At 37.4% G+C, this 17462-nt stretch overlaps 1 protein-coding gene and 1 long non-coding RNA gene across 7 annotated transcripts in view; one reads left to right on the plus strand and one right to left on the minus strand.

Annotated features, from left to right (window-relative positions):
* Nucleotides 1-17410, plus strand: part of LOC112651042 (uncharacterized) — a 28447-nt gene extending 11037 nt beyond the window's left edge. For both annotated transcript variants that reach the window (XR_003130565.3, XR_003130566.3), the window contains 2 exons: nt 12378-12535; nt 17270-17410. This is a non-coding gene — a long non-coding RNA (uncharacterized LOC112651042). The remainder of the gene's footprint in view (nt 1-12377; nt 12536-17269) is intronic.
* UBN2 (ubinuclein 2) overlaps nt 1-17462 on the minus strand; it is an 87160-nt gene that overhangs the window by 5938 nt on the left and 63760 nt on the right. For 4 of the 5 annotated variants that reach the window (XM_049095235.1, XM_049095234.1, XM_049095236.1 and 1 more), the window contains one exon: nt 7135-17441. The exons of the other annotated variant lie outside the window; for it this stretch is intronic. In XM_049095235.1, the coding sequence (XP_048951192.1) occupies nt 17392-17441 (50 nt within the window). In that variant the 3' untranslated portion in view covers nt 7135-17391. Of the gene's footprint in view, nt 1-7134; nt 17442-17462 lie in introns of those variants that run through there. 5 annotated transcript variants of the gene reach the window in all.

Raw genomic sequence — 17462 nt, forward strand, 5'->3', positions numbered from 1 at the left:
TATCCTCACAAGAAGGGTGAGCCCAGGGGTGCCTGGGTAGCTCAATCTGTTGGGTGTCTACCTTTGGGTCAGGTCGTGATCTCAGGGTCCTGGGATTGAGTCCCTGATCAGGCTGCCTGTTCAGCAGGGAGCCTGCTTCTCCCTCTCCCTCTGCCCCACCGCCCCCTGCCCCACTTGTGTTTTCTCTCTCTCATAAATGAAATTTTTAAAAAAGATTTTGTTTATTCATGAAAAACACACACACAGAGAGAGAGAGAGAGAGAGAGAGAGAGAGGCAGAGACACAGAGGGAAAAGCAGGCCCCATGCAGGGAGCCCGGGAGCCCGATGCGGGACTCAATCCCGGGTCTCCAGGATCACGCCCTGGGGTGAAGACGGCACTAAACTGCTGAGCCCCCCGGGCTGCCCTCATAAATAAAATCTTAAGAAAAAAAAAAGGGTGAGTACAGTACAATATTTTAGAGAGAGAACACATTCATATAACTTATAGTACATTGTTACAATTGTTCTATTTTATTTTTAGCTATAATTGATAATCTCTTCTGTGCCTCATTTATAAATCAACCTTTATCATCGGTATGTATATATAGGAAAAGACACAGTATATACAGAGTTCAGTACTATGCATGGTTTTTAGGCATCCCCTGGGGGTCTTGGAACATATGCCAATTGCGTAAGGGGGGACTATGGTACAAAAATGTTCACAGCAGCATTATTCGTGCTATCCAAAATGTGCAAACAGCCTATGTCTATCAACTGATAAATGGATACATAAAAATGTGATATATGGGGCACCTGGGTGGTGGCTCAGTTGGTTAAGCATCTGCCTTCAGCTCAGGTCATGATCCCAGGGTCCTGGGATTGAGCAGGAAGCCTGCTTCTCCCTCTGCCTCTGCCGCTCTCCCAGCTTGTGCTGTCAAATAAATAAAATCTCTAAAAAAAGTGATATATTCATACAATAGAATATTATTTAGAATATAGATACCTCAGATATCAAACTTAATATTAGGGCAAAACATATCATAAAGAAAAATGGGGGACATTACATATTTGTGGATAAAATAATAGATCAAAAAGTTAAAACCATAATGAACATGTATATACCCAATAAAATTCGTGGTTCCTTAAAAAACTAACAAGACTGAAGAAGATTGAATAAGACTGGCAAGACTGTAGAAGAAAAAGGGAGTGATGCATATAAACAAAACAAAATGAAAGGGGAAAACAAAGATACATCAAAGATTATTAGAAACATTATGAATACATTTCTAAGAAATTTTCTGGAGGTGTCGATCATGTTATTGGTGTATGAGGAAAGCACTTGATATAATCCAACTCATACTTATGATCAACATTCTCAGAAAATTAGGACAACTACTTAACTTCATAAAAACAATATACCAAAAATCTAGAATAAACACCACACTTAATGGAAAAAACTGAGATAAGGAACAAAAATGTCGCTTTCACCCCTACTGTTTAACATCGTATTTTTTTTTAAAGATTTTTATTTATTTATTCATGAGAGACACAGGCAGTGGGAGAAGCAGGCTCCATGCAAGGAGCCCAATGTGGGACTCCTTGCATGGGAATCCCGGATCACACCCTGAGCCAAAGGCAGGCGCTCAACCACTGAGCCACTTAGGCTCACTGTTTAACATCATATTAAAGGTCAAGTCTAATGTTCTAAAATAAGACACAAGTGAAAGAATTGGGATGGGAGATTATATTGTCTTTTTTTCCTTGTTTGTTTATTTGTGCTGTCTCTACACCTAGTCTGGGACTCGAACTCACAACCCTGAGATCAAGAGTCGCACGCTCTTCCGACTGAGCCAGCCAGGCACCCCTCTCATCATGATTATATGATCATCTCCATTGAAAAGTTAACAAAATAATCAGATGAGTTATTTAAATAAGAGAGTTTAGCAAAGTTGTGGAACACAAACTCAACTTTCGGAAATCAATAGCATTCCTTGATACCAGTAAATAGCATTAGAGTATATAATAGAAAATAGCAAACCATTCATAAAAGCAACAACTGTAAAGTATGCAGAAATCAATACATGAACAATACACACAATTCTTATAGAGAAAACGTAAAACTATAAAGTTAATAGAAGAAAGTATAGGAGGATATCTTTGTGACTTAAGGGCAGGGAAATAACTCCTTGCAAACCCCTCAACACATACATGTAGACAAATAGAGCAATTTGACTATTAAAAAAATAAGATTTTCTGTTCAATATAAGATGTCATTGACAAAATTAAAAGAGCTGTTACAGACTAAAATATCAAACACTTCTCAAACTGGTAAGAGATTATCTACAACAAAAAGATAAAATGTAATTGAATAATGAGCAGAGACAAACAAGCAACTCGCAGAAGACCATCCATAGCCTTTGTTGCAATATTAAGGAATTGGAGGCAATCTAGGTATCTAGCCCCAGAGAAACAGATATGTAAAGTGTGGTGGATATATAGAGTGGAATACTATGTGTTGATTAGCAAAACAAAGGATGTCCACATAGCAATATGGACAAATCCAAGAAAAGTGAGAAAAGTAGGAAACAGCAAGATTTATAGCCCCAGGCCATTTGCAGAAATTAAACTTGTATACACACATAATAACACTATTTTAGAAGTATACAGGCATGGCAAGGGCACATATTAAGTGGGTACTTATGAAGTATGGAGAATGGAGACGAAGGAAAGGGAAACAATTTATAATAGAACTCGAGGGAGTTCTTGCACTGAGTGATGATGACCATATGCTATGAACTGAGGTACATGATTAATGCATTGCTTTGCATTTGAGGTCCAACAAAGCAAAAATAAATTACATCCAAAACACACATATAGCTTGGAGCTGCAGTGGCCATTTGGCTATGGAGAGCCTGACTTTATCCGAGGGCCATCTGTGAAGTCTGACATTTTGAATGTCAGTGCAGAGACAGGGTTAGATGATGATGACATTGGATCACTGGATAAAGCTTCCCTACACCAGGCTTACCACTTAACTACTCAGTTATATGAACCAAAAGATTCCCTCTAATGTTTTAACAGATTTTAGTTTTTAGAGAAGTTTCTCTTCACTTTTTTAAGCCAGCGGTTTGGTATCTCTGATCAAAGAATTCTGAGGTTTTTCCACTCTGGTACTTTAAGTATTAAAAAAAAAAAAAAAAAAGGAAAGATTTAAAAAAAACAACTGTTGTTTCTTATACTACGACTTTACCTCTATAGTTTGGGAAGTTAGGAGAGAGCAAGAGGAGGCATGAATTTAAGAAATGAACTTAAGAAAAAAGGCAGAAGAGAGAGAGAATAATGTAGCCACCATTAATTAGATCTTATGTGCTAGGCACTATGCTAGGTGCTTTCCACATCTAGTCTCTAATTCAACCACAATGCCCACCATTGGGTATCATCACTGTAGAAAGAAGGCCACAGGCTAAAAGGAACTAAGCATCTTGTCTAAATTAGTGCCACAGCTTCATAGTGGGGACTTGGGAACCCATCTGTCTGATGTCAGCCTGTTCTCCTTCATGCTATGCCACCTACTAGGAAAAAAGATAGTGGGGAAATGTAAAGGGACAGACACAGGGTCACAGAAGATGTAAATATACAGACAGAAAAAAACAAGGCATGTCAAGGCACACACTGATGGGGAACAGCATCGTTTTTGAGGTAAGGACATTCATGACATACCAGAGTCTACCTGCATCAGAGGGCACTGTCCTTCGCAAAAGCTCACGATCTCACCTGCAAAGTAATTCAACCTGTGGCACGCCCAGAATCAGCTTTTATTTCTAATTTTCAAAACTCTTTGGAACTGTTTCTCAAGTATTTCTCAAAGCTTTATTTGGTTAAGCAGCAGTGTCAAAGATTCCAGACACCGACTTTCGAATCTAGTATATTAGGTCATTATTATTCCCTATGCCAAAATGACCTTCTGTCTGCATGATGTGCACACCCAGGACGTTACAGTTTGTCTTGTGATAGTAATCTAAATGCTCATCAATTAAAAAAAGATACTATAGACAGTGGTGACACCACAAGTATGGAATACTATGAGCTGCCAAAAAGAACAAATCAGACCCCCATATACTGATGTGAAATAATCTCTAAGATAAGTGAAAAAAAATGCTAGGCACTGTACAGCAAGGTATGTATGCTAAATTTATGTGAAAGAGTCAGGTACACATTTATACTTATAACTGAAGAAATTGGTAGCATTGGTTACTCGGAGGAAAGAAAATAGGAACCATGGCTACAAAAGACATGCTTTGCACTCAATGTTGGCTCATGTACTTAGTACTTTTTTTTTTCAAGTGCAAGGATAATCTTTTGCCCCTAAAAATCTTTATTTTTTTTTAATCAAGTAGGCTCCATGCCTAATGTGGGGCTTTAACTCATGACCCTGTGAGTAAGGGTTATATGCTCTACCAACTATGTATCTTTCCCTCCAAAACAGATCCACATTTGGGGTCTAGTAAATCCGAGTAGAAGTAAGTTTGTTCCTTTCCCTTCTCCCAGTGATAAGACAAGAGCATCTTTCCCATTTTCTTTCTTTCTTCACCCAAGTCCACCTGCTTGTTTCTTAAAAACAAACAAAAAAACCTCTCCCATGTCATCCACGTTTGTTGAAAATACTTTTAGGTAAAAGGATAGAGAAAAAGCACTCGTACCACCACTCTTTATATTTTCAGCGTTAGGTCTTCCTATGTATTTTCCTGTGCCTCTGTGTATTTCTTATAACTTAAAGAGAAGTTAATGCCTGAACATCTTGGTCATTTCTTATTTTTTAAATTTTTTATTTAATATTATTTTTCCTTACTTAACCAATCTTAACACGGCATTAGACTGTTTCAGACTGTAACATGATTGCACAGAAATCTTTGTACAATCTATTTTCCCCCTAGAAGCAACTTACAAAAGCAAAATAACTCCATCACCATTTTGTTAACTTTGCCTTAGTGCTCCATCTGTGGTTTCTATTCCATGCGCCCATGTCATGGGCAACCACTGTCCTGTCCTAAAGCTCAGGTCTGAGACAATTTCCTGCCTACGTGGACAGTGTAAAGCATACTTCCTGCTCCATGTATTTTTCTATACTCTCTTAAAAAACCCCACATTCTGGACACCTGACCTTCATTCAACTCTAGAAGATTGGTTTCATTTCTCTATCATTACTTGTTGGCTCTCTAAAGGTTATTCTGAAATCCTTAACTGCTTGAGCCAAGTATCTTCTTAGAACCTTTTCTAAAATATAGAATAGGGCTGTCTGGGTGGCTCAGTCTGTTAAGGATCTGCCTTTGTCTCAGGTCACAATCCCAGGGTCTTGGGATGGAGCCACACATGGCTCCCTGCTCAGGGGGAACCTGCTGCCCCCTCTCCCTATTCCCCCATGTTCTCCCTATCTCTCAAAAAAATAAAAATAAAATACAGAATAAATCATAAAATAGAACTTTGATTGCTAAGAGCTAAAGCTTACTAGTGTGTATTGCTACGTGTTACTGTGCTAAGTGCTGCTTTATAGGCCTTATATAATTTGTTAATTGGAATTACATGAAAAAAAAAACGCTCCATGTCAAATAAGCTTGGAGAAATTATAGATTTAAAAATATCTTGCTTACAGGGGCACCTGGGTGGCTCAGCTGGTTGGGCTTCCAATTCTTGACCTCAGCTCACTCAGGTCTTGATCTCAGGGTCATGAGTTCAAGTCCTGTGTTGGGCTCCACACTGGGCAAAAAAAAAAAAAAAAATCTTGCTTCCAGTAACACCTTTAATATATGGATACACATTTACAATATGGTGACAATGTAGTTGAGTGTAGTTGAATAACGACAGGTATCTTTAGGGGCTATTACTTCCCAAGAACATGCTTTGGCAAATCTGTCCTTAAATGCTGTTCTTTAGTAAAAGCACTTGCAGCCTATCTTCCTTCCCATGCACGAGGACCATCCCTTTTAAAAGTTCATCTTAATGAGAAAGCACCAAAAATACATGTAAGTAAAAGGGAAAATAAGCAATCATACAGCCACTCTTCATATTTTGGGGTTTTATGTCCTTTTTCACATTTTCTATGCAAATATACATATACACTTACGAAAGACAAACTTCAATTTCTTCAAGTTGCTTTCTATCTCTTTATCCTTTCCCTACTCCCTCCCTAGAGTTCTCAAGTTGAATTCTTTTTCTACTCTTTATCTTTTTTTTTTTTTTTAAGATTTATTTATTTATCCATGAGAGACACAGAGAGAGAGAGGCAGAGACATAGCCAGAGGGAGAAGCAGGCTCTTTGCAGGGAGCCCGATGCAGGACTCGATCCTGGGATCATGCCCTGAGCCGAAGGCAGATGCTCAACCACTGAGCCACCCAGGCATCCCTCTACTCTTTATCTTAATAATACTTTTCCTGTAAGTTTTCTACACATAAGGATTTAAATGATCACTTTTTTTGGTCTTTATTTTAAACTATTTGTATAGTAATCTCTGTACCCGATGTAGGACCTGAACACACCACCCTGAGATTAAGAGTCACATGCTCTACTGACTGAGCCAGCCAGGCACCCCAAAGGATGATCACTTCTGCAGATAATTCCCATATCTACATTTCAAACTTTGGCCCTGGTAGCGCGTGCATGTGCGCACACACACACACCCTATAACCCAAAGGGAGAACCTAGTGAGCCGGCATCCTGCGTCCTGGAACTCCCAGTGTGGCTTCTACTAATCCCAGCATACACTTCACACCAGCCTAGTCTATCTCCTGCTTCCTGATTCTGCTCAGGACATTCCCTTTTCCTTCTACCTAGTCACATCCCCTATCCTGAGACCGGCTCAAGTGCCATCCAATTGACAAAGTCTTCCCAGATCTCTCCAGTCCAGTTTCTTCCCCGATATGAACTCAGAGGTCAGGAGGCAATGGACCACAACTTTGTGACAAATTTTGAACTGTTATCTTTTAACTTGTCATGAGGTTACAAAATGTTTAATACACCGAAGGTGGGGACCCTGCCCTTTACTTCTGTAATGGATAGCATCCAGCACAGTACGATACAGACAACGAATACTGAACCATTACTGAAAGAATGAGGTATCAAAACCCAAGTTGGCCAAATAATACAATGGACACAAGAATAGTATGTACATTCCTCTTTATTTAATACAACACATAACACATACAAAAGAAAAAAACACTCATGTAAAAGGTCCTGTCACAGAAGGATAGACAGGAAACATCTACACTGAATCAAATAAGGCTCCTGCTTTAAAACAGGGGTTTGCTAGCTATACCTGGAATATGAGCAAGGCTGTTGCAAAAAAAAAAAAAAAAAAAAAAAGAAAGAAAGAAAGGAAAGAAAAAGGAAAAAAAAAAAATGAAAAAAAATTCCCTGCACTGAAGGAGTATATCCATGGGGCTAATTTACTAAATTCACAGATCCATATTTAGGAATGTTTAAGCCCTCTCACATATCCAAAATTCATTGGGGTTTTATGAAATATGTGATTATTTTTTGGTTAAAAAAATTTACCTGTCCTTCTTTCTTCTTATAAAATAGTGACAAGAGCTCTCTAAAAACTAGAGACCAGCAAACCACCCAGAGTTTGGAAAGCTTTACCATTAAAGTTCAAAGGGTGTGTAGAACAGAGAATGCAAAGGCAAGATGGCGGTGGGAAGAAGAATTTAACTTCTTAGTCAACTCCTGGCAGCCCATATTCAATCAACCATGGGGAAAGACGAAATGGAAATACCCAGGCTCAGTGCAGGGCTCAGTAGCAGCAGTTTGTCCATATTCCTGCTCTGATCAGAGCCGGAAATTAAACAAGCACCAGTTCGTCTCAAAAGAGCCTTATACAAACACACACACATACATACCCACACCCATTCACATGTCATTACCACCCCCTTTTATTTAAATTTATTATTATTTTTTTACTAAAATAATACAAAAAAGGGAGACAGGTATATTTACAAAAATCCATGGCTGGTACAGTACATAATTTTTAAGACACACTAAATGCTACAATCTTTCAGGTCCTGAGATTATTACAAATATCAACTCAAAGCTGTGTTCAGGTCCAGTTTTAAAGGAGGAAAAAAAATCCCAAAATATTAAGTCACACACTTATTTAAAATACAGTATATCCCTTCAAGTTAGCAAAAACGCACCTCCCTATAAACAAATACAAGACAGTGATCAGTGCCCTTCACCTAGAGGAGCAGCAATTATTTAGGCTCCTTCCTTCAAGATTGGTTGTGGAACATGTTGGCATCTCTATCAAGTGTGGAAGCGGCTACAGTAAGAGGAAGATGTGTACCTGGAGGGAAGTTCCTCTACAGAGTGAACTTTCACTGTATAAATAAGTCCTGTTTTTCCTTCTGTTACCAAACAAAAGTCTTTCCCTTATCAAAATTCATATCACAAGTGTTGGAAATATGTGCTTACCCAGGCTAAAAATCAGAATCCTTATTCCCAATCAGTTATAGCAAATAGGTCTGCAGTCCCACAATAATTTTCAACTGCAAATAAACGTTCTTTTGTAATAAAAGAGAGAAAACACACCCCTCATTTAGTTACCTTGGTAAACTTGATTAACATATTATTTGGGGCACAAAATTCTCACCAGCCAGAAGTATCTTTTCCTTTTTTTTTTTTTTTAAGCTTGACAATGTTTAAGTGAGCAAAACACAAGGGTAAGCCCCAGATTACACACTCTTCTTAAGGACAATTTGATATTTTTGATATTTTCTATAATATAATTTTTCAATGAGAGCTAACAAAAGGACAATACAAAGCGTGAATCTTTTCTGCGGCCGGCCATAGATGGGAGGAAATTATCTGTAGGTTGGAAACCTGCCTCTACTGGTGGAAGGGCCCCTTGCTTATCAGAAAGTCTCAGATGGTATATGTAATTAATTATGTAGGCATAGCCAGGATTTAAAAAGTTGGACAAAGATGGCCAACTTTCTAACTAACCATATAAAACAGCAATAATTTCATCAGCTGAGAATAACTTCTTTGTCTTTGAGTGTCCCTAGCTAAAATCAGGGTAATCCTTGGTAGTTTTGCAGGAATGGGAAAGAAAAACTGTGCCGGTACAGGGCATGCTAACCTTGCATGCAGCACAGAATAGCCAAACCCATCACCCCCTACCACCACCACCAAAAAAAAAAAAAAAAAAAAAAAAAAAAGCACAGAAAGTATATGGCTGCAAGGACAGAAAATATAGGATAGGTACGGTCTTTCTCAAGAAACTAAAGGTAGGTTGTCACACAGAAAAACGTGCCGACTGGCTGATCTCAGTTACTACTGACACTTCAATGTGCTTAGAGGGTAGACAGGAGTTGTTCACTTCAAAAACAGAAGTATTTCCAAGTTATCTTGAGTAATAGTTATCTTTTTTTTTTTTTTGTATTTCAATTAGGTGTTCATTAGTGCTCTATTATAAAATATTTTAAATTTAAGATAAAATAGAATTATATTATCATTAGCAAAACAGGAGCAAATAACGTACAGAGTTTTCTGAGGAGCATAAAACTGGTTCTAAGAATTTATATGGCCTGTGTGACGCAGATCTTTGCAAAGCAGGTTTATTCCAGAGGAAGTATGAAAATAAGCAAGGCAGAATATTATGAGAAATAAGAGCCCTTAACAAAGGTCTGTATCTCTTTTGAATAACCTTGAAAAGTATCAAGAGAAAGCCGTGAATTGTAGCAACTGCACTGTATAGTGATAAAGAAATCTAGTTTTTAATACAAGGGAGAAGAGAAAAAACAATTCTGGTCACCAGTGATGACTCCAAATCCTGGACATATAGATCCTTTTAATTATACTACTGAGGTTTCTGAAAGTATCCTTTACCTGTTTGGGAAAACAGTTCAGAAAACTGCTAGCCCACTATAAATGGCAATACGTAAGAAAGTTGAGAAGCTAAAGAATCACAATCTGAGGCAATTAAATAAAGATCACAAATAGCTACTTTTAGGCGAATAATACTTTGGAAATATCTGAGAAAAATGTAATTTACTATCAAGTTGTTCAAAGGCAGTCTGATGATAATCGTACTAGTCCCTGTCTCAGAGTCTGTGGTAGGATAGGAACAGTGTCCTGGACTCTGCCTATAGACTTCATTTCTGAAGGCAGCAGAGACCCAGGAAAGACGGCCAGAGTGAGAGAGAAAAGGAGGTGAAAATCTAACCTTTTCTCTCCAGACTCTTAACAATATGCAACCAATATCCTAGTGTAGCAACTGGCTAATGAAATGACTAACTTAAGAGCTCAAACTAGAGGTAAGAAGGAAGAAAGAAGGAATTCAACATTAAATATTCAAAGCTATTTTTAATTAGAGTCTGACCAACTGTTCAGCTCTACAAACCTGAACACTGTGCCACAGAATCTAGAGTTTTCTCAGAATTGAACACTGGGATGATCTTTTCTAAAGACTCAAAGACATTTCATGATTCTCACTACAGTTTTGCACCAATAAGAGGATCTGTACTTAAGTGTCTGAATATAAAGTTCACATTTTAGGATAGATTAACACACAAAATATCTCTGTTTTATGCTTCTGTTAATTTTCCCTAGAGGAACAAACACACATTCAACAAAACCCTTATGCCTTATTTCTTTGGGTAGAAGTCATTAAACAGCTATTACTTGAAGAATGGAAAAAGAGGGAAAATGTGGAAAATAAAGAGTATGTTTATCTGCATAGTTGATATTTAGAGGTTACTAACTAAGGCCTTGTCTGGAAAAAGCAGTAAAAAACCAAAAAGTGATTTTAAGACAAAAATGTCCTATCGCTAAGAGATTAAACGGGCCTCCACTGATTGTGGGAATTAACCCAGATGCTTTGTCTGCTTGGGCCTGGTGCTCTCAACTCACTTGAGCTGGGTAATAGTTTCTCGCCCTCTACATTCTCTTTCCTGACCCTGAATATGTGCTATAATTTAAATCTATACACTCTAACAATTGTTGCTTACTTAGCATTTAGCCCTAACTACAAACGCAGCATCCATTGTTTCCTGTTGTTGTAAGTGATAAAGGAAAATTCTAAGTATCCCGACCTAACATGCCAGGATGAGAGGTGGGATAAAATGATCTTCCTCAGAGATGGGCAAAACATGTTTCCTTCTACCCCTACCCTTCCCACCCACACCCCAGCTAAGAAATGAGTCCTGCCTCCCCCCTCCCACTTTCCTACAACCTGAGCAGTGGATGGCTCCACCTCTTTCATGGGTGGAAGAAGCCAAAGTTACACAAAGGTAGACTGGCTAACAGTATACCCAACCGACTGCGTGTAGTGCTTGCCCCTTCGGTGCAAAGCTGGATATACCTATAGTGACAGGAATAGTACACAATTTCTGATTTACAAGAATGAGAAGACACCCATTCCTTCTTCGAAAGTTAACAACTTAACTATCCATCACCAAACAAGTGATATAAGGAAATTAGATTGAGAAGATGTTAAAGTGAGGGAGATAAAACTTTCAGGATCATTTATCAACTCCAATAACCAACCATCCAAACTTTACCTAGCTGTAGCTCCACAACCTTGGCAAAAATCACACATGTATTAACATCATAAAAGGCTTAAAAAAAAACTACTTATAATTAAGAAACTTAGTGTTATTCCCCCCCAACACCTGTTAACCTGAAACTAACCATTTTAATCCCACACAAATATATTTAAATAATATGCATCTAAAGTAGAATTCCAGTGATTTTCTTTAAACTCAAAAATCATACGGTACTTTTTATACCCATCACAGGGAAATGTTTTTTAGCCTCTGTGGAAAGATGGTCATACTTTAATTATATAGGACATTTTAGAAAAACTCAAAGTATTTTTGAAATAGTAAAGTCTCTGATATCCCTGGGAGGTAGGTGAATATTATTATACCCAATTTTCTAATGGGTAATCTGAGGCACGAAGGTTAAATGATATTCCCCCTGTTAAACAGAGTATTTCCAGAGTAACATGTCTGAATTGAGGCTGCCTGATAAGTGCTTGGCTATCAGGTAACACCACCAGGAGCCGCTGCTTTCTTGTTAGCCACCTGTCTCCTCTTCCCAATTGAAAGGTCTTTAAAAGGGGGCACTTATTAGACATATTTGTACTGGGCTTTCAGGATTGGTTCAACTTAGTCTCCCTTAATATGCAGATCTGTTTCCAACAAGAAACAGATGAATCTTAAGATACTGAAGATGATGCCATTCTGCTCAAGGGAGAAATGTAAACAGCCATAAAATCAGATTAAGCCAAATGTAATTATCTGGCAAATGAAAAGAAAACTGAAGATCTCAAGAATACTATAGGTTATATGAGTGTTTACATGAGTATCTGAAGTCTTTCTAAGTTTATTAACCTTTTCACAGATATGCAGCTGTATGAATTCTTCAAAACTTATTTTCCAGAAGAAAATATGATGCATGTTTAATGTTGACAAAGTTGCTAACTTCCTTCAAAACCTATTCAGATACGAAACCGAGCTTCGAACTCTAGCTCCCTGACATCCTTAGCCTTGCCCGCCACAGTAAGCCTTATCAATGGGACCCTCAAAAGACTCTTGTTATTCCAATGCTTTCTCCAGTATTACCCATGCCAAGTGTGAAGGGCACAGAGCAGTGGGTTATATCCAGGAATAGCCAATGAGTCCACTAAATTTATTTTACTTAAAATAAATGACTTATTATATTTATGTATTTTTGTTAACTTCAACAAACAGATATTCAAGGGGGAAGATAGCATCTTGTGTAAAGACAATTTCCCAATCTACCCATTTCAATTGACTAAAAGCAATGGAATAAACAAGCCAGAAGTTTTGCAAACACTGACAGGGATGTGTCTGAAAAGGATGCAATGGTACAGCAGCTACTAGTTATTTATATATATATATATATTACATATATATACACATATATATGTATGTATCTTACACATATATCCTTATACATATAAAGAAAAGGAAGAGTATTACAGCATGACATGACGTTGGCAAGTTTGAGATTCTTCCTCCTGAATCTCCTGACTTATTAGCCTGTACTTTAGGATATCTGAGAACACTTTCAAGAGGGGGGAAAAAGAAAGAAAAAAAAAGGCACTTAACAAAGACAAAGGCCTGAATTGAGCATGTTTTAGAGGAGTAATATAAGCATTTTACCAGAGCTAAGAAATGATTTACAGAGAGTTAAACTTTTCCCCTTCAATTTTATAAAATAAAATTGCATAACATGTTTGTCATCATTTACCCACGACTGGATTTTTCTTCTGCTTCATTATTACAAAAGCAAAAAACAAAACAAAACCATCATACATGCACAATAGAAAGTAAAAGTGCCCCTTTTGAGAACATATGGTTAGCAGAATCTATAATGCTGAAGCACAAGGGAAAGTTCTCAAGTTTGGCCTGATTATAGATTTTTCTCATTCTGCTATTTCTAATTTAAAACAAAGAGAAACAAAACGTCAACAACAACAACAACAACAAAAAAAGCCAACACAAATTCAAAACCTACGTGATAATAAAAAGAATACAGGGACCAGTGTGCTTTTATGGTACACTCCTAAAATAAAGTATCCTAAGTCTATACATGGATGGGTCAAGTTATATGACAAAACCTCCTAGAGATAAAGAACTGTAAATCAGATTATAATCGACCAATACAGGCAAAGTTCATTGTACAAGTGTAGCAGCAAGTATGATAGACAACTGGAGTTCTAGGAGACGGTCCCAAGGGACAGAGAGTTCTCACAATCAATGGCAGTTTGAATAACAGTAGAGTTTCCATCTCAGAAACTGTCGTGAACCAAGTAGAGGCGGGAAGGGGTGTGGTAAGGGCAACCGGAGAAGAAAGACTAGAAGGGCCTGCCCTTTCCAAACCTGGGTAGTAAACAATTTAGATCTGCTTTGGGGGAGAAAAAAAAAAAAAAAAAAAAGATCCTGGGTTAAAAATCTTTTCCAGTAAGTTGTTTTCAGACAGGTGTCAAACCCACAGTATCCAAACATGTATCTGCCCGGTTTTTTCCTCCTACCTCAGTGATGCAATAAACCCTATTCAACTTCTGTGATATTAAAAAATATATATAATTTGGGCTAACACCATCCATCAAAGGGGTGGTAGGCATAAAAGAATGTAGGAACACAATCCTCTGATTTCCTCAGAGTAACTTCACTTCCTTTTCCCAGTTTTCTTCAGGTTATTTTTAAACCATAATTTCTTTTACCCTCTGATCTCAGAAGCAGATGAGAAAGAATTACAATTGAGTTATAGTGGAATTATTGCTTGCATTGATTTTGGAGGCTCTGAATGAGCTTGACACTTTGCTCCCAAACAGTCTCCAACTGAGGCTCAGCACTGCTGTCTCTGAAGACAACTCTGCTGACCGTTATTGCTTGTGAATACTGAGGATTAACTTGTATGTACAGTAACAGCTTATACATCACTGAAGGCAATTTAAATACAAGACAATTGAAAACAAACAGCTTAATTTTCCTGAATCAAGAATCCCGCTGAGTGGGACATAATTAAGTGTGCTGATTATTTTTGCATTGGGATGTTGCTAATGCTCTTCAGAAATACACATTGCTCTATATCCTTTCCAATTACTCACCATTTTAAAAAATAACATAATTTGACTTTTTAAGTGCAAAAATACAGTATGAGTCACAAGTCTCTGTGCTAAAAAATAACCAATTTATATGTTTGTATTTAGTAAGAAAAACTGTAAAGACAGGTGCCCATAAAGTATGGACACCATTTTCAATGTTATGATCTAGAAAAGAAATAGTTCTGTATTTACATGTAGGAGCTGATCATACTTATCTATTAAGAAATATAAAGATGCTTGTTTCCTTTGTACAACATAAAAGCGTAGTCTTGATCGAAACGGATGTAAGTTAGTGAAAATGTGGTATAGGGCTAAGGGAGGGATATGGCGTCCTCATGGAATCAAGACAGAAGAGAAGAGAATATCATCTCCATTTATATGGACTTCTCTGACCAAGGGCCTTCAGATATTTTTACTAGTTAGTTATAAAATAATACTTGGGGGAAGAATTGATAATCCTGTTCTTCTCTAATGGAGACAAAAGAATCATTAGGAATCTTTATGTGGCATGATTCAGAACTGATGGACTTAAGAAATTGAAATTATTCCCTGACTTAAACTAGTAATGGATTTGTATACAGGAATAAATCTGTGTATACCTGCAAACAGATGAATGCATGCACAACTATTAGCAGGAAGAGAGATTAACACGCACTCTGACTCGTGGTGTGGGAAGTGACACCAAGGCTAGCTTCCCAAAGGAAAACTCCTGTATAGTATTAGCAAAGATGACTTTCTCCAATTTAGGTAAAAGCAACAGGAATACTACATTAGAGTAACTCAAGAATTGGTAAGTTTCCCTAATTAAATAAACCAAATAACCTTTAATCAAACATATTCAATTCAAGTCAAATCTCTCGGGAACATCCCAATATCCTTCCAAAATATCTACTGGGGTTGACACAACATTCTTCTTTGTTTTACTGCTAAACTAAATTCTTAGAGGCAAGTAATTACATCGATTCTTCTGAAATAATCCTTTCCCCTTACTGTAACAAGTTCTTGGAACTAAAGTTTTCAGTTAGTTATTAACTTTTTGCTATGAAGCAAGCCAATGTGACTTTGAAGTCAAAATACAAGTGATACAAATCTGAACAGATCTGTGGTAACTTATTCAGTCCTAATGGCTATTTGGGACTTTTGCTTATAAAAGGAAAAAAGGGCCACTTATTTAATATACTTATTTGAATAAATTTATAAACTTGTAAGGAAAACATGTGATCTTGCTACTACCAATCTGACACTGTTTTCTAGGTTATTTTTTTGTTATAAATGGATCAAGCTTACACCAATCTTGGGTACAGTTTGAAAACATTCAGAAGCCTAAATAGGGAGAAAAAAAAAGAGAGAGTGACAGAGACAAGATAAATGATGAGGCAAAACAAAAACAAATCAAATGTATCCAAAAAAACCCATAAATTTCTCCCTTAACATCCTTTGTTGAAGATGTATTTGCATAAGGAAGCTATAATAATAACTAAGCAGTCTTATTATCTGCAGGTTTACTCACATATCAATATTCTCAGTAAATATTAATAAAGCTTTAAGATCCCAAATGCTCCAAATCAAATTCACTACACTGGATACAGGGAGTAAAAATACATTGTGATTGTTATAAAAAATAATCCCTTGTACACATAATGATCCTAATGTAATTCCTCCCTTTAAAATACTATCTTAAAAATTCCAAAAATATATATATGCCATTTAAATGACCAATGTAGAAGCATGTGCAGTACACACTTATACCTGTCTATATCAGTAATTAAGAATCACCTGAAGTACCACTAGCTAAAAGACCAGGAGAAGTTGTGAACCAAGGGGAAGCTGGGGAAATTTACAGTTCAGAGTGGTAGGCCTGCAAGGGCTAAGAGCACCAAAGTTGCAGCCCTACGTCAAAGATCCCCACTTCTGAAGAGAAAAATGTGAACACAGCCACATTTAACATCAAGAATGGAAATAAGAATTAACCAATCAATACCAGATGCACAAATCACCTGAAGAAGAGTTAGGTACCTGCTTCTGAATGGAAGATGAAATGGACCCTTTTACAAAAAGGGGACATCGAAGTTTCATCTGTTAAGAGCAACAGGCTCAATTTCTTGACTTTTAAAAATCTCGATGATTTAATAATATATATCACTGTGCTAAAATAACTTTCCTGAAGCATCTTTAGTCCACTGATTTACATGGGAAATTGCTACACACTGGAGAAGATTCAAGTTTGTTCAGGACTTGTGAGGGTACAATATTTACTCAGCTACTGTCTGTATCAGACACAGGGTCATTAATTTTTTTGTGTGGCAAATTTGCTGCATAGTCCACTCAAATAGACATGATTGTTACTCCTGACAAACTGGCCTAATTCCAGATATATTGCCTTTTATTATGCAATTATGTCTACAAGTGTTCAAATCCAACCCCCAGGATGGATGGAATATACCCAAATCCTCAGATTCCTTCTTCCTTCCCCGGGGAAAAATCAAATTTGTACTTCTGTGGGTTTGACAACTGAGTCTCTTTCAAGTCAGTTTATATGGTAACTTGTCTTTCTTTAGAGGAGACCAAAGGTCACTAACTTTGCACAAAAGCATTTCTTCCTCCTGCATCTGGCTTTACTCAAGTCATGTTTTCTTTCCTTTTTTCCTCCTCACCACAGTGCTTGGGACGAGAGAATGTAAACATCGACAGAACAGCAGCCCTATGACCACATGAGGACTTTCCCATCAGGTAGATTCCATCAGCCAGCTGAGTGTCTCATCTCCATCGCTTGCTGGGAAGTCACTGAGATTTCCGTGGTAATTTAGTGTCCCCTTTACTTTGGCCTCCATCTGAGAAGAGAGATGTTTAAT

The sequence above is a fragment of the Canis lupus genome, chromosome 16 (assembly GCF_003254725.2).
Source record: "Canis lupus dingo isolate Sandy chromosome 16, ASM325472v2, whole genome shotgun sequence".
Lineage (NCBI taxonomy): Eukaryota > Metazoa > Chordata > Mammalia > Carnivora > Canidae > Canis > Canis lupus.